This window comes from Colius striatus, chromosome 2 (genome assembly GCF_028858725.1).
Source record: "Colius striatus isolate bColStr4 chromosome 2, bColStr4.1.hap1, whole genome shotgun sequence".
NCBI lineage: Eukaryota > Metazoa > Chordata > Aves > Coliiformes > Coliidae > Colius > Colius striatus.
In genome coordinates this window covers 82,641,564-82,659,936 of record NC_084760.1, presented here as the reverse complement: position 1 = coordinate 82,659,936, position 18,373 = coordinate 82,641,564, and the positions used below count along the sequence as shown (strand labels likewise).

Below are 18,373 nucleotides of genomic sequence, written 5' to 3'. Positions count from 1 at the left end.
CCAGTCTTCAAACATCTACTTTCTTCAGGGACCCATTTAATTATGGATTGGCTTTGTTGCTCCTTCTCTGTCTTGCAGCTGTTTTATCTTAAATATTGTATTAGTTTTAGCCACTAAAAAAAACCCCCCATACCCACAGCTGAAATTCATTGTGAAGGGCCTATCACTTACATAGCAATTTTTTAAATTGTGGCAATATATTTACTTTCTGATGCCTATAAATGCTCACTGTCATTTATTAACCAGCCAATACAGTTTTAATTTTTAATTACTGTGGAAATACAGGTGTCTAATTGAGTCAGCTTACATGAACAGCCTGAGAGAAACCTCTTACATGGCTCTGTTTGGTGAAGACTTCTGTATCTTCATAGCTTGCTAGTCTCTTTTTAGGGGTTGAAGAACCTACAACATATTGAAGGGTGGTCTGTTTATTTTCCCTCTGTTGTTTTTATGTACTGAAATATTGTAGTGAAAACAGCTGGGTGGAGTGTAATAATGTTTTCAAAGACCTTCCTTTCAAAGAGGCTTTTTTCCAGCCCTTGGTGGTCACCACCCATTTTCCTGTGCTGTCTGCGCCTCTCATTGTTCCTACCCACAAAGGCCCCTTGTGTTCACTTGGTGTGAACCAAGTGTGCCAGTGTGAGGAGATAAAATGTGCTGGGATATTGGGTCAAGCCTGCTGAAGTGCTAGGGTTTTCACCCACAAATGTTGGGGGTATTGCCCAAGGCATAACACAGCCTTAGACCACGAAACTCTGGATTTGTCAACCATCTTTGGCACAACTGTCTCAACTGTTTGTGGGTTTGAGGCTGAAGTATAGGTATGCATACCACTGATAGGGAAGTCAATGTTTGTCCCTTAGGCTTGAAATGAAACTTAAATGAAAAATTGTCCTCATTTATCTGCAGTTGCGCCACCTTGATAAATAATGCTGGAGGTGGTTTGGTATGGACTGGGATGTGGTCAGTAACCCATCTGAAGAAATGATGCTGGTTTTGAGTTTAACTTCTAGGGGCAGCCCCCAGCCTGTGAACTGCACTTTGTTCACCTTTAGCTTTAAGCTGCTGGTGAAGAGATAAAGCACATCCTTTGGTATGTGTTTTTTAGAGTAAGTAAATAGTTAGGTTATCGTGGAAACAGATCTTAGCAATACTGCTGAGCTTCTGAGCAAGGATAGGTATGATCCTCTAGATTAGCTGTCAAAATTGACTGATCACTACAAGTAATGCTGCAAGATAAGAATCTGTAATCTCTCAAACACAAATCATTGATAGAGATCTTGGGTTGTGCATTGTCATAACCTTATTATCCTCATTGCTGCGGTGCCATTTCACCTATAGCTGTGCTGCAGGGACTCTTGAACGTGTAAGTGGAAATCCTGGAGAAAAGCAGGGCAATACATTTCTCACTACCCACATTTTGCTGATTTGAAAGCAACTCCTTTCTGTTGTGTTGTTTAGTGAATTCGGTGGTAGGCTTCTTTAGTTTTTGGGTTATCTCTGAAGCTTGCCATATCTTGGCTGGTATCAAAGACTTGTTTGCCACAGGGAAGGAATCCATGATCCCATATCTTGATGGAGCAGAGCAGTGCAAAACCAGTCTGGAGAGGGAAGACTGTTTAGATGACTTTGTGCTTCTCTGTTTAAAATTTGAGATTTGCTGAGCTGCTTCTTTATCTCCAAATTTCCTTATTATTTGCAAAAACGGAGGAGGCATTTCACTGATTTGTTTTAAGCATGTGCAGCTGTCCTGATTCTTTCTGTGACCCGTACTGGAGCTTACTGAGCACACAGTTCCTTGGAGCAGGAAACCGCTCTGCCTGAAAACTACACCACAGAAAAGTCTCTCTGACATCTAGCCCTAACATAGGGAATGGGCTGAAAAGGTAAAAAGGCAATACCTCTATCTGCTCTAACTGCTGATCAAACAGCAGCCTGGCAACTCTGCATGCGTGGGCTTGGTGCAGTTCTATGGGGTTGTGCCTTGTCCCAGCAGCAACATGTCCTCTGAGGTACCAGGCTCGCGCTGGCATGGTGACTGCAAGATGGGCTGCACTCACAGCATCGTAAAATAATCCAAGACCAGATTAATGGCTGCTGAAATCCTAATACTTATCTTTCTGGTTCAAGGTACTCGTAAAACTAGAGAAAAAAATGGTAGAACATAAATCCTGTAGACATTGTTTTGCTTACTGCGATTAAATTTATCAGACTCTGGTGACATATTTTGAACCTAAACACTTAGAAAAGAGAGAAGTGCTCCTTCAGCCTCAGTCAGGTTTTCAACTTTCAAGGTGCTATTTAGTTGCTGTGACAACCTCAGTATTCACAGTGACAGTTTAAATTGCAGGTGCAAGGTGTTTTTCTTTTAGTAGATGCATTGAATGCAGCTAGTGGTATAAAAAAATATGCTAGTGGTATAAGCATTTTAAAACAGTATAGGTGTAATGCTTTTTGTCTCAACACTTCCCCCCACCCCCCAAATAAATGCCAGGAATGTTCATAAAAATAAAATACAAATCTAGTACAGCTTAATTGTGAAGACTAAAGGTACCATCAAAGCTTCATACATTGGAGAAGTTAGTCTTAGATGTGGTTTTAAAGTTCATATGGGATTTATCCCGTCTAAACAACTGATGTATTCCACATTCAAGCAAACATATTCCTGGCTGTGTTACTGTCAGTAGTGGTGGTCCTAGGGTGACATGGACTTAGTGAATCATAAATATGCTCAAAGATACTAGAAGTTTGATATTCGTGTAAGCTTCATCTCTTGATTGTACTAGCCACGTCCCCTATGTTTTTGCCAAGCATGCTTTGACAAGGCCTAATGATAATAAAAATTAGTTCCTTGCCCTTAACACGAACTCTTCTCTCATGTCTGCCTGAGACACTCCTATTTGTCATTTTCCCGACTCTCATCTAGCCTTTGGTTTTAAACTTAGAGGAAAGAGTTGCATCACATTGATACAGCAGTAAGTGTCAAGCTTTACTGAACTAGCAGTGATTTGTTGTTTAGTGGGTATGTACACAAACAACAAATTCCACAATCAGACCAAGGAATCCATGGCAAGTTACTGTTAGGGCAGCTTTAAAGGAAGGGTGAACGGTATTTCATTTCCTTATTTTTGTAATAGCCCTTTCTGTTAGTAGCTTTTCTTGTTACCTTCAAACTCTCATTTCCTCTAATAACGGATTCCCCACGTCAATGTTATTTGTTTTGTCCGTGAACTGGGTGCCACATCCTAATGCTGGCTTCACACTCGCCCACCATGAGCACTCCAAGTATCTTTCAAGCCTTTTTTTTTTTTCCCCCTCTGTCTGATAATAACTCTGCATCTTTCTCCTTCCTATTGCTGTTGCTGGTGTGCTGAACCTGGGCATCTGGTGTCTTCTCAGACCTTAGAAATAATTATTTTTACTTGGAAAAGAGGTATAAGGATCTGTATTGCACTGTGTATGGGTTGCATTCACAGCTTTCATAGTTTTAGCCCAAGTTCCCGGTGAGTGAGTAAATTGCTGTTTGTAGCACTTTTTATTTACTGATGGTCACTTTTATTACTTTAAGGGAGGTGGCTTTCAAAAGCACAGCATGCCATCCAGAATAAACTGTATGTCAGGTAGAATGGTTACAAACACTTTTTAAAGGAATTTTAAGGCTAAGTAAGCATGACTGCTGGCTGCTTGGTGGTTCTGAGATAGCTATGGAGTGCCTCACAGTCAGCAAAAACTCCTTTTCGGATATTATCCTGCTTCAGATCATCTAGGGATTTGCAGAGCAGGAGGTAAAGCAAAACATAAACACTCAGGAAAAAAAAAAAAAGATTTGCTAGTTGGAAATAAATCTTTGTTGTTATCTGAGATAGTACTGCCTGTTAAAATATTTTTGGGGAGTTTTTACAGGTCTGAATTGGAAAATATTTTTTTTTACTAAGTATCTGAGGGGTTTTTTTTTCATTTATCTGTAATGTAAAATATTTTATCATCGTTGCATCCTTAAAATGTATTTTTCTTCTTCTGCAAGTTAGCATTTGAAGCTTTTAATCTTAAACCATTCAAAATGAGCATTTATTACAGAAATTTCGTGTGACAGCTTAATTAACTGTGGATTCTTGACCTTTAAAGTGCTGCAGCTAGAAACATTTAATAACCAGCCACTGGATATCAAGTAATATGCTGCTTGTTTTACTAGCTTGCATACATGGCAGTTTAAAGCAAAGTCCAAGGGTCACCAAAATCATGAAGTGAACTCAAAACGAGTCAGTCTGAACTCCATATTTGAAAGCGTTGTACGAAAGTGTCAGTATGTATGTATGACTGAAGGCTACTAGCTTACACAGAAGGTATTTTTATGCAAGATGCGGATTACGATTTCTCTAAAAGTTTCTGTGATCTGGAGCCTACAAGGTGGGAGTGGAATTCAGTGCAATAACTGTGCTGTCTGGTCTTAAGCAAGCGTGTGTATACAGCACCAAAGTTATCGACCCAGATGGACTTGATGAGAGCAGTGAAACTCTGAGCAGAAGATTGCTGCCTGGCAAGTCTCCCTTGTCAGCTTAAAGGAGGCCACCGATGTCCTTGTCAGAAGGGAAGATTGCTGAAGCTGACCACCGAGCACCATCATCAGCTGAGTTGGGTACCAAGGGCGTTGAGGGGGCAACTGTGTGTGGAGAAGGACATGGGAAATGTATGGGTGGAGGTGGTGGGCAGGGTTTACTGGTAGCGATGAGGTATTGATAGCTTGAGACTGCAGAGAGTGAGTATGGTCACAGTCAGTGGAAACAAGACAGAATCCTCAGGTCAGCCCCTGTCTGCTGAGCCAAGGAGGGTTGTGCGGGCACCCACCCCTACAGCAAAACAGTGAATAGTGCACACGCCTTTGCATGAACTCCTTTGTGTCAGAGTGCTCTGTCTGCCCCAACGTTTGTGTTGCTGATCCTCACTGTGTAGGTCGCTGGTACCTTCTGCGAGTGCCTGCACAGGGTAGAGGCAGCAGCAGCGGCAGCTCCCAGCCCAGGCTGGCTGCCTCAGCGTTTCTCCCAGCCTCCACAGCAGCGAGTGCACGGAAGACAAACCCTAAGCTGATATCCTTGTTTTGCAAGGGTATATAAGCCACATCAATTACCCGCAGGGGCTTCAGGTTTTACCAATAAATTGCCATTCCTGGAGTTTCCAGTCCTGCAGAGAGAGGCTTTAGAAAGCCAGATTATGATCTTCACCTGGGGTATGCAAGACTTTTGTCTGCAGGCATTCCTGCCAGTTTCAGTGAAGCTGTGTTGCAAGGGGCTGTCTGAGATGAGCAAGGGGGATAGGAATCTGGCTCCTGGGATCCATGCAGGGCAGTTGTGCACTTTGGATACTTCCAGAGAGTGAGGTGTTCGTGCTCTATTCCCATGCATGGGTGTACCCTTGGGACCAGTTTGTTGTTTGTGTTCTTGGGAGAAGCATGGAGAGCTTTTGCTCCCGAAAATTCAAGAGCTTCACCTGAGAGGACAATTACTTAGCAGTTGTTTGTCCTCTTTGCTGACAAGTGTTGGCCCATAAATTCTATTTTCAGAGCATAAACTAAACATGCCAGAAGAGAGTGGGAAATCGTGTAAACAGCTGTGCAGGGGGTACATTGCCATACTTGCGTTCTGTGGTGGGAAACTGCCTGCCTTGCCTTAACTCTTCCATTCCCTATTGCTTCCATGAGCGTAAGCAATGTGGATCCCAGGAACATCAACTGGCAGCCCTTGGAGAGTCCTTGCTGGGAGGTAGTGCCTTTTCCTTCTCCTTGTGGCTCTTAAGCACCCTCTGTGCAGCCAAGTTCAGGATAGAGTCCTCAAGGCCCGTTCCTCAGCTCAGTCTCCCCGTTTCCAACAGAGATTTGAGCTTTTCTGTTTCTTTCTTATCATATTATTGGGAATGGTCAAGCTGCCTCTGCAGTGTGAGGGGATGTGTGTGGCTGAGTAGGGGCTTACCCTGCCAGATACAGGGACTCCTGAAGGAAGGAGTATCAGGGAGATCCCAAGAGGCTTCCCCTGCAGTACCTCTGGGCCTTGCACCAGTGTATGGCTGGCCTGATTTGTGGTGGCTTTCTCCTCACTTCTCCCTTTGCATTTTTAAAAATCTGACACAAGTTTGGGTGAGTGAGGCTTGTGCTTCTGCTTGCGTCACTTTCTCCAAGCAGTGACGCACAAATGTGCTCTTTTTTTTTGCCACAAAAGTGGGTGGTTGATGTGCAGGGAGGGAATGATTCATAAATTAGCTAGAGCCTGGGCCTTTTCTCTATTTCCCTAATGATGTGTGAAGAGGATTCCTGTCAGCCTTTCTTCATGGCCTTCAAATAGGCAGGTTGTCCAGTGGTTCCATTTGCTCTCTGGTTGTGGGTAGTCCGGCCTCATCCCTGGGTGAAACGCTAATCCCAGGCATGAACTGGGGGTAACTGCAGGGAGACTTAATGGCTGCCATCTGCAAATTAAACTGGTGAATATACTGCTTTTTGCAGAATTCTCTTTAAGTCAGCTGCAATTTTTGGAGGCTTTTGCAACCAGGATGAGTAAACACAGAATGACTGTCTTCGACGCAGTGTCCCTGGGAGGATCAGAAAGCAGGCAAGCATAGATGACTGTCTGCAGTGGGCAGTAGGGAAGGAGCTGTGTGGGACAAGTGGCAGGGAGATGTTTCGGGTTTTGGTGTGCTTGTGCTGGGCTGATTTAAAAACCCATACATAATGAGGGTGTGCTGAGCAAGGGAATAAGGGGAGGAAAACCGAGGTGCAGGAAGCTGTAGGGGGAAAGTGCTTAACAAGCAAATTGTTTATTTAAAATTATAATGAGTGGGCAAAGACATTGTTTGAAAGCAAGAAGGCAGGCTGATTACTCCCCGTGTTTTCTCATGTGACAAACCTCTGGTGCAGTGTGTAATGGATGGTGATGTCTCTGCAGAGAAACCCAGCATGACAGTCAAAGCAACATTGAGAGAAAGCATCTGCAGAATAGAGGGGGGAAAAAAAAATCATTCTCTGCTCATAGCATTAGTTATTAGAAACCTTCAGCAACCCACAGTTAATGAAACCAGCTTGTCTCACTAGCCACACTTCAAAATTATATTTACAGAGGTTAGCAAAACTAAATATTTTTCTTTGTGGCCAGAGTGGCGTCATGAGAGACCCTGTCTTATACAACCCGTTTTTACTGCACGAATTGCAACATGGCTTTGGACTTGGTTTCCATAGTTTCATATTTAAATGAGGAGGGATTGGGTCTTGTTTTGTCCAAGTTGGTTCTAATGTGAAAATTGTGGGCTCTGGATTTAGAGCACAGCTCAAATATTAATGGTTTGAGTTAAATTTTCCAAGTTACAACTGGAAGTTCTCACAAACATTACTGCATATTTTTTGTTCTGGTTGTTTTTGGTTTGTTTCTGCTCTTTTATTTTGTTGGTAGAATTAGAAACTGAGAAGAATTGTTCCCGGTCTGACATCTTTATAGGGACAGCATAGATATGTTTTTCTTTAGAGAGCAAGATGTTCTGAAAGAAGCATTGCTATAAGTAGTTCATGTGGCTCTCCCTCCCATGCCCAGCACCTGTCTTGGGAGAACACAGGGCATTTTCTGTTGTACCTCCTCAGACAACTGTATGACGGGACTGATTTGGGATTTTTTTTTATGTGGCTGTAGTATGACCCTGACTTGCCAAGGATAAAAGTAAGGAGTTTGTGTCACTTTGTCTGATCCTTTAGATTCAGACTTAGGCGGGTCGGCGTTCACTCCAGCAATGCCCGTGAAGTCATTACTGAAGTTGGATCCTGCCATAATGTACTGAAACGTGTGTAGGTCTCTTCCCGGGCATACCTCCTGTAACCGACGCCATGTTAGAAAATACTCACCTCAGGCAAAATAACCGGGAAAGAGGTTTTCCAAGGGCTGATCATGGATCTTGAGAAGATGCTTTCTGCATTTAAAAGGCCCCATGCCCTGTTAGCACAGGCACTGGTGAGCACCTGATCCCCAAAGCATGTGCCCAGCTTCACATGTTTTGCAGCACAAAGTCCCTACTAATGTGTGGTGAGCACATTTGTGCTTTGGATTGGATGGTGATGTTGAACACTCAGCCTTGCATGGGCCCCAGCAAACACCTTACTCAGTCTTTACTCTTTGCATTTAACATGCACTCTGGACATCTTCTCTTCTTTCTAATGTATAAAATCACCTGTGCTTTCCATACTGGAAGCTTTTGGAAGTAATGTAGCTCTTCTAGAAATGGACATCTTCTTTAGACTACATTAATATGTATTGGTAGTATTTTTCTGTTTTATGCAGTTTTATATGAGACCAGCCATAATTGGAATAGTTCCTAGAGTTGATAGGATTAATGTTTGTTTTCCCTCATCATCTTCACACAAGAGAATATATTTATTGAAATATTCTTTTTTAATAGGATTTGTTGTTGTTGATCTGCTTTTAGTTTATAGGCTCATTATTTCATACTGATGTTGAAAAAAACAGGTTATAAGATGCTTTATTTTTAGGCAGTCTTGAAAATTGAGAGCTGCGACTGGTGATCCTAGAAATGAACGTGCAGCCACAACAGCAAAAATGGTGGGGCTGGTCTCCACACCCTGTTCTGTGCTCATCTAGGCTCTGCTGTTTGCACTGGTAACTGTTACAGGATCCTGTCTGCCTGAAAGAAATATATTCTGTGTTGACATGACTGAAGTGCAGAACCTCAACTGGTGCAGGTGAAAGAAACTTGTAGAAAGAAAGAAACTTGCAGAGCTACAGTTAGAACGGATTCGCGTTCTTTCTGTTCTGAAATAAGAATTGTACTTTATAATAAAGAACCTTGGAGTCAGTGAAGTTCCTTCTTAAACTGTCCTATCCCAGATTCGTTATACATATAGCTCTTGTGTTTCTCGTGTGCTAAATTTAGCTTTTATGTCCTTCAGTGGCTTCGTTTTTGCATATTTGCTTCATAAAATGCCATCCCCTTGGTTATTTCCTGCTCCTCTGTTCTCTGCGGAGTTTGAAGGAGACTGACTCTATCCGTCATGTTATTTTACTCAAGAAGGAATCTATTTTCATAGACAATGGAGAGGAGATGATTTAATTAGAATGGCTTCTACAAAGGAGGAGTTTCTTGCAAGCAGCAGCATTTTCTTTCCCATTTCTTCGTGGTCAAGGAAAAGTGCTTTATCACACTAGTATTGAAATGAGAGCTGAGACAGTTGTATACGTAAACAGAGTTTGATACCAAATTATTACTTTTCTTTTGATGCAAGGTACAGCCATTGAAACTTTACACAACACTGAAATATCTATGACCTGACCACGTGCACTGTAATTGTCCCAGGTTTAAAATGTATAGTTGCCTCATCCCAGAGTATGTTTTTGAGTAAATTAATTTAGACGGAACAAACAAAACTGTTAACATTTCCTGAATCCCAGAGGATTCAAGATGTCCAAAGGCTGATTTGTATAGGATGTAAGCCCTTTTCAGCTGTGGCAGACCTCTCCTAATTCTGATTTTATGAGAAGTGAACTGTTATTAAAGTCATTTGATTTAAAACTGTTGACAGAATGGATTCACTGGTGAGATTTACTCTTGTAGATCTTGGGTCATGAATTGCATTTGAAGAAATGCGTTTTCCTTTCTCTCCATTACCTACTAGGAGCAGTTCCGAACGGAGGAAGGAGAAATCAAGAGATGCAGCAAGATGCAGAAGAAGCAAAGAGACCGAAGTTTTCTATGAACTGGCACATGAGTTGCCCCTGCCCCACAACATCAGTTCCCACCTGGACAAAGCATCCATAATGCGCCTGGCAATCAGTTTCCTACGCACTCACAAGCTTCTGTCTTCAGGTGAGATCTGCCGAAAGATGTTGTCAATGCTAGTTGATGGCATCTTGGTAGGGTTGTGCATGTTCTTTGAGCACTGAGTCCTAAAGTCAGAAGAGGACACATCTGCTTGTGTTGTGAGAAAACAGCTCGGTTTAAAGATAGATTGTTGGTTGGTTTGGGTTTTTTTCTGTCAAAATTATGTATATTTTAACTGAGATAGAAAAATCTGAGTGATATTAGTCATAGAAGGTCTTCATTACCAGAATAACAACTGATGCAGTTTTCTGTCTGTAAAAAAACCTTAATCAGTCTTGAATGTGGTTTATTAAGCTCATGGATGAGATTTTAGGATTTTGAGAGTTTAATCAGAATCCAAACGTATGTCTTGAGCTTCCATTCTGACAGAAGTTACATTTCGATTTGGTGTGGCAAACATGTTTGTGTCGCTGTATCCAAGACAGCTGGGAAGTTCTGAAGGTCCAGCACTTCATTGGAAGGCACTAACTGTGGTATACACTGGTAATGAGTATTAGGTAGATTGTTTAGGTAGACTAAGATAGCTGAAGCACACAACTTGTAAATACTCAACATGAATGGATTCTATGTAATCAGAATCTTAATCATGTTGGACTAGTGGGAAATGTCACCCAGCATCATTTCCACAGCTCATGAAAACTGATAAAATCAACAATATTCTCACTGTGTACCCATCACGTTGATGGAAGTCTATGATTTGAGTAGCCTGTAAGATCAATGAAAACAACTGATGTTTTTGGGGGAACTTTCACACGGTGACCTATAAGTGTTGACAATACTTTAACTGAACAATGCCTGCATTGTTTGCAAAAGGTAAACCCAAAATGTCATCTTTTCCTTCTTTAATGGCAAAACTCCCAATAAGGTCACTTTTGCACTTCCTCTCTTTAGAAAAGCTGAGTCATACCATAACAATTACTTTAATAAATGTTATTAGGAGGTATCTCATTTTGTGGAAGAGTATGCTGTTGGTTTGCTGTTGGTTACCCTGAAAGATGGGACAAATTCCATTCTGCTCCTGACTGCTCTGTAATTTTTATAGCTCTTTTTGGTTCTGGTAAGGCTTTTGTATAAAAATGTGGGTATTTTCATCTCAGCTTAGAGATTCTGATTTTAACACATCAATGAAAAGACCAGTGGTTGAAAATCATCTCCGATTTTGTCACATAATTAATAAACATGCCATACACAAGGCCAGTTTGTTAGTAACTTTCTCATTAAGAGTTAGCTTCATCTCTTTTTTAATATTTACATGCCATGAGCTAGAGACCAGCACAGTGTAGGAAAAACAAACTTCTGACGGACTGTAACAAATGATATAAATGTGTGTCTGAAAGTTGACATGAAATATTTTGATGCTGTCATCAAAAAAGACATTTGCTTACCTGGAAACTGCTAAGTTTAAAGTGAACTTTTTCAAATAAAAAAAATCTTGGTGAGGAAGGGATCAACAAAAGAATCATTTAGCGCTTCTTTAGTGTTAAGGCTTAGGCCCATATTATTTGATAGTGATGACAACTCAGTATATGCATGTAATAATTCAGACATACCCATACATTTATGCTTTTTCTGTGACTGTGTTTGAAAAACAATATGATTCATGAAGTACTACTAGGACCCAGGAGTTAGAAAGGAATCTGGAAGTGAACATTAGAGTAGGGACAGGCTATGATTTAATGTTCTAGGCTTTCTCTTAGTTGTTTGCTTAGCCTTACATCTGATGCACTTCCCAAGTCTAAATAAGTCCTCTCATTAAAATTTGTTAATCAAATGGAGATTTGTCCATCGCCACATGTTTAGACACTGGGGATGCAGACAAAGATTTTTATATCTTCAGTGCTTCTATTCTGAGGAAATGAACTGAAGGTACCTTAAAGGGACTGATTTTCTGGAAAAGCTGGGTATTATTTTCCAACAGTGAGAATACACTGAAATAAAAGAACTCAAACAGGGTTTGCTTGTAAAGGCCTCGTCTGCTACTTACATTCTTCTGATTATAGCTAACATATAAATTAGCCAAGCTAAACAAGAAGGCTGAAAATTTAAGCCCCAAGTTTTTGAAAGATAAAATTTATCAGGCGATGGAATAAAGTGGCATCAGAGAGAGAACTTTCATTATCAGGATAATGACTTCAGAGTACTATTTCTTTCTCATGTGACTGTCTGACAGTTTACACTTCCTGAGACTCCTGAGATTCTCAAATGTGGAGTACTGCTCTGGCCAAAGTAACTCTCTATCAGTTTGAGAACTGTTTCTTGCTCTCAAGAGACAAGGCTGTAAAACTGAATACAATTGTTTCTGGCAGGTGAGCTTTTAAAAAAATGCTGCCTTTCAGGACTGATTGACAGCATTGCTGTGCAATAGCTGCCTAATATAGGTAACATTTGCCAGGTGCTGTTTTTCATATCTGTTCCTGTGAAATTAAAATTTAAGTCTCTGATGGTGGGCTTCTGAATAATGTCTTTATAAAGGTACTGGCCTTCATTGGAAGCCTGTCTGCTTTAATTTAAAGTGACAAGTTCTCAATACAGGTTTGCCTCCCAGGTGAAAAGGTTTGCTACTCCTCACATTTTGATGAGGGAGTGGGGCAAAATGGACACTGGGTTTGCACGATGCCTGTTCATGCCCTGTTCTCCCTTGTGCTCCAGATCCTTTGAAAGCCCCAAGTAAAGCTGCACCCATTTCACACTCATGTTTAGCAGACTGGAATTTGGCCATTAATTCTGTGTTGCATTTGAGGAGCCTGATTCAACTGACAGGGAGCATGGGGGTTACTTTGTCGTCTTGACAGGTAGACTGGGAAGTGGGGAGGTGGAGAACGGCAGTGAGCATTAGAAGCAAATGCCCACCCTAGTCCACAGACACCCCCCCCCCACACACACACACACTTTGCTTTATGTTGTCTTCATGGAAATAGTTGTGATTATTTGGGAAAGACGCTAGAGTAAACTAGAGTTAAGTGGGAGTATTTCTTCTGTCATTAATGAGGGCATTAAAATAACATTTGCAGCATGTTTTTATAGATACAATAGCACTAAAATAAAGTTGCGGTGCAGCTTGAAAAATGCTTCAAAAGGTAGTACAGAAAAAAGTACCACTTGATTACCGTTTTTGTTATTTATTATTTATTCTGGCAAAAACTACTGTTACACCAGGTTTTATTTTATGTTACTGTTGGTGGGCACAGTTCTCATACAGAAACACATCTCTTAATTTCGTGGGAGTTTTGCTGGGAGCAGAGAGAGCAAGGCCCTTCCCAGGACTTCAGCTTTCTGCAAGCTGATGCTCCAGATGGGATTTCAGAGATGGCTGTAGGCAGCTTGCCAGCCTCAGTCCACTGGCATTGCATGTCTCATGCTCCTTCCTATTATTCCCTGACTCGGAATGGGCCTTTTCACTTGTGTAACCCGGGCTGTTTTGCTAGCTCTGTCTACATAACGATGATTTATCTTTTGGGAAGCCAAGACCTAGGGAAATCTATGCCCACATTCTTCCAACAGGTGAATGGCAGAGCTGGCAAATCTGAGCCCTCATTGAGAGCTCTGCCACTACGTGCCTCTCAAAATCCCAGCTTCTGGGTGGCTGGGCGCACGTCTCCTGCAGGCCTTGCGGGACCCGAGCTTGGCCCTTGTATCCTATCATAATAGGAAATAGCTGGTTGTATATCTCGGAGTTCAAAAGGGTAAAAAATACCAGGTTTTGCTTTATAAAAGTTGCTGCTTTACTTAGTAACACGTTTCCCTTTGATTTTCACAGTAGGCAGTTCTGTGTGGGAATGTTGGAGAGGAAGCCTTTAACATTTAGAAACGCAGGCTGTTCATCTGACGGCCTGATTGAGATTAGTATCACAGGAAGCAAACTGAAACAATGGCTTTATAATACTGTTTCCATGTTGTGCACAGAACAGTACACGGTATAATTGGAATACTGAGCAGAAATATCATTTCATTACGATCATCTTAAATATTTTTCAAGATGTCTCCTTGGCATAATGCATTTTTGCCATTGTCACATTCAAAACATTGGGGATAAATGTAGAACTGATCTTTGTTCATTTCAAGTAAAGGTTCTGACCCCGTAAAGTAGCTGGTGAAAGTAGATACTTTGGTGCTTATCGGTGGTGGAGCTTTTGGATTTGGGGTCTTACATGCTTTAGTACAGTCAGAAAAAACGATAGCAGTACTTGACCCCTATTATTCTTTAGTATGGCTAGTAAATTAGCCTAATGCTTGGGGGGGGGGGGGAGGCTAAAGAGAAATAACTGTCCTTTGCTAAACAAATGACTGTCTTGCTCAGTCTCTTTTTCTCTGAGTATGAGGAAGAGAATCCGCTTTAGGAAGCTTTTGTGGGCATAAGTGTTTATTTGGACAACACTGCTCCTAAAGGCGTCACAGGAACCAGAACTCCTTGATTCCAGTGAGTTTCTGTGTGCCAGGACTACAGACTTTTTAGTCAGGCTAATCAGGCAAACAGAATTTTATCAGCTTTCTTTAATCCCATCCCAAGTGTGTGCTCACACGGGCATCTTTTCTGTGCGGAGATCCTGTAAAGGAAACTGGATGGGAGTTGCTCCTGTGCAGGCAGACAGCAACAGAAACGGGGAGGGAACAGGGAAGGAGACGGGAAGTTGTTTGGGAGATGAGAGGCCACAAGGAAGCCAGTGTGAAGTTGTTTCAAGGGAGGGAGACAACAGAGCCGGAAAGCCAGCAGGGAGCAGAAGGGAAAAAATAGCTTTTCTCGAGGCTTTTAAGGGAGAGGACAGGCCACTGGGAGAAGTGATGTGGGCATTGTTTTTCAGCGTCTGGACAAGCTGCATCTAATCTCAGACCATTGTGGCATAAAACAGTGCTTTAAAAATAGCATGTCTACTTGTTTGCTTTTCATTAAATGGGAAAAATAGTTTTGTGCCAACCATACTGCTAGAAATGAGAGTGGAGCTGGGTGCTGAGTGCTTCAGCTTCTTGAAGTGATGTCCCTTTTCTGGGAAGGTGCACCAGAAGGTTCCATGGGGCTCAGGAAGCCTGTTCTGATGGAGTGCTGCATCCCACCAATCAACACCAATGGCTGCAGGACTCGAAGCAGCTTCCTGGGAGCAACATCTGAATTATTTGGCTAGGTACAAACTCTGCAATCAAAACAATGCTAACAGAAGTGTTTTCTTTATCAAAGTTGCTTGTGCACTTGGAGATAAGGGCCTTTCAGGAAGCTTCAAGTTTAAGAGTAGCTTTTTCTTGATGTATCTAAATTGAAAACTTGTATTGAACACATTGAAAATATCTCCTTGAACAGGATGTACTGCCCTGTCAAGACGGAAAAGGAAAAAAAAACAACCCAGGAAAAGGCTGTCTCAAAGCTACTCTCTCTGATGCAGAATAGAACTGCTGTTAGGTCTTCCCTAACTTTTGCCTCCTGGTATCGGGCAGTTTTTACAGCCCTTCTCTGGCATGACAGCTATAGCCTAATGTCTGTTATGCACAATATCCAAATAGCTTGCTGATACTTTTAGGATTCATGAAAGCCATAAAAAATTCTGTGGAGATGATGAAGTGACCTCCAGTAGAAATCCTTTTTATCACTCTGTATGTCTGAACTGACCAAAAAGGCCCTTTTGAGTCAGATCAAAGGTGTTGAGAGGAGTATAGGCTGTTTGCTGGGAGGTTATTTATACCTGAGCAGTTACTTCGTGTAAGGACAGCCTGATTTTTTGAGCCTTCAGGCTCATTCCAAGAGGTTGCACTGAAGGAAATGAGCAAGCATCTACGGAAAAAGTGTTCTTAAACTTGGGAACAGTGCACATCCTGACAGTGGGAATTAATCAAAGCTTGTTTACAAGAGGTATTTTTAGCATGAAAGGTTATCATAAACACTGCAATAAGCGTTTGCCATTACAGTTCAAAGTTTCTTGTTGATGAACAAATTCTACTTCGGTGGTTCAAAAATATTTAAAAGTACAGATGACTAAAATATACTTATGAAAATTTAATACAGACTGAGATATAGACTGAAAAATACTGTGTCAGAATTTGATGCAGAGTAAGAAATACTGCCTTTGAAACAAGATAAACGGCGAATGACCCATCTAAGTGGGACATGGCACAGACTTGCTCTGTTCCTGGTTCTGCTGTAGCTCTCACCATCACTCCAGGGTGGCCACTGCACATTTCTGAGGCTCTCTGATTCATTCCAACGTCTCTCGATCTCACCTAAACAGGGATTCTCCCTCCCTTATAGGCTTCCCAGGGCTACATGCACACAATCTTGGCTGAGATCCATAAATGTAACTATAATATGAACAATTATATTACAGCACTTCATTCTGCTGAATGTGCTATTAATATATATGCAGTCCAGTCTCCTTGCTTTGCTGTCATGTTGTCTGAACTGAGATGGTACCTTTAGTAGAAAGGGGAAGGAAAAAGTTGTCGGGGAAAAAAAGCCCAAGAAACACATCCTTACTTCAAAACTTAAATAGCAGCTATTTTGAAAAACAATGCTGGCAAAAAGAAAACCCCTGCAGTCTAAAAATCAGGGTAGATTAAGTCCACAGTTACCTTTCCTTAAGACATGGAGCTTTCTGGTAAGCCTATATGGGGTGCTTCTATAAAATGACCTCTGACCTATTGGAAACCAAATGCTGAAGTTCTGCCCATTCCTCCTCCTCATACAAACTTCCTACTTCCATTTGATCCCGGCTTTCTCAAATCTTTTCCATCTGAACCTGAATTTTCTTGTGGTAATGCTCTGGTCCAGCCTCGAGGCTAAATTATTGAAGAAAATTTCAAGCAAAGTGAAAGATAATTGAGATTTCTGGGAACAGCTTGCAGTAGCCATGCCTTTGGTTTTCCTTTGCGAAACAGATTCTCTCTAAAGCAAAAAGGATTTTTGCTAGTGGCAATAACTGAATTACTCTGATGTATCAGTCCTAATGTGTTTACATCTTCTGGTATTAGTAGCTAGTGATTTTCACACAAGAAAGGCAACAAACTATAATGGTGTAAGCGACTGTAATTTATGATTTATATTGCTATATTTATGCTAAGTTACCTGATACAGGGCATACCAGGGCTGTCACAGTGATGCCTAGCATATTTCTTTGCTGCAGACCAAGGATCTCCAGGTAGCTGATACGCTTCAGAGATTTAGCACAGATGACACCTTCTGGGACCATGTACGTTCTGGAGTAGTAGTTCTGGGTGTCCCAGATCCAGAGTGATTGAGGACTTACAGATAGAGTCTGGCAGAGGGCTACCAAGATGATCAGGGAACTGGAACATCTCCCTGGAGAGGAAAGACTGCAAGGCCCCGGGCTGTTTAGCGTTATCAAGACTGAGGGGGGAACCTTGACAACACTTATAAATACCTACAGGGTGGGTGTCGAGAGGATGGGGCAAATCTTTTTTCTGTAGTGCCCAGTGACAGTACAAGAAGTAACAGGCACAAGCTGGAACACAAAGTTCCACTTGAACATGAGGAGAAAAGAGAATGAGGGAGCCCTGGCACAGGCTGCCCAGAGAGGCTGTGGAGTCTCCTTCTCTGGAAGTTTTCAAACCTGCCTGGATGTGTTCCTGTGTGACCTAATCAAGACGAACTTGCCTTAGCAGAGGGGTTGGACTGGATGATGATCTCTGGAGATCCCTTCTAACTGCCCGTTCTGTGATTCTGTTTACAACCACCACAAAACCTGGACACAGCAGAAGATAGGAGTGCCTGTGGTGTGCATCTCCCAGTGTCTGGGCTTCCCTGGGCAGGCTGCTGGGAGATGCTCAGGGGGAGTGGCAAGGAATAGATGGCTAGCAGCAGCACAGTGGCTTGTCACCTACCTTTATGTGCCTGATAGTGCCTACAGTTTCCTTGATGCTGCCAAAGTCTGAGACATGAGCATGCCCTATTAAGAAGTACTACAAGAAAGCATTATCTGCCAGTTCCCCTTGCCTGCTGCAGCTGGGGCTGCCAAGTAGGAAGGAGGGGATGCAGGGCTAGAAGGTTCCGTGCTTTTGGGTTATGTAAGAGGGAGTGCACAGCAGCACAAACTCTCTTCCCTCCCTCTCCTAGTGCACATTACACATGCCTCCAGCTGAACAAAGGTAATTTTAATACAAAGAGTTGAACTCTGATCCCACAAAAGCCTGTAACCTCAAGCTTTAAAGTGCTGTGCTAAGATAGGATGTTAAGGGTTTGAAGCTGCAGACCCAATGTGAGTGATCCTATGTCCTCTGTGTGTGTTTGTGTAAGTAATATAATTTATATACATGGAAAAGCAAACTTAATCATCTGATAATACAAGTAAAGTGTTTGTCTTTCACTGCTGGAGGCATTTAAGAACACAAATGCTTTGAATAGCCTTCCTGCCTTTGAATGGTCATGTTTTGTTAATGCAAACTTAATGATCTGGGAAAAAAAAAATGGAAAGGAGGGTCTGGGGTTAAAGCTGAAAAGTCATTTTTTTCTCTGAACCCACACTTGGCTGATTGTCTTGGGCTATAGCCATGATCCCTGCTGAATAAACCATTT

The 18,373-nt window shown here is 41.9% G+C and overlaps 1 protein-coding gene across 2 annotated transcripts in view; it reads left to right on the top strand.

Annotated features, from left to right (window-relative positions):
- The window catches only part of EPAS1 (endothelial PAS domain protein 1), a 79,203-nt gene that overhangs the window by 34,208 nt on the left and 26,622 nt on the right, over positions 1-18,373 (top strand). For both annotated transcript variants that reach the window (XM_061991308.1, XM_061991309.1), the window contains one exon: positions 9,656-9,846. In XM_061991308.1, coding sequence (XP_061847292.1) covers positions 9,656-9,846 — 191 coding nt within the window. The remainder of the gene's footprint in view (positions 1-9,655; positions 9,847-18,373) is intronic.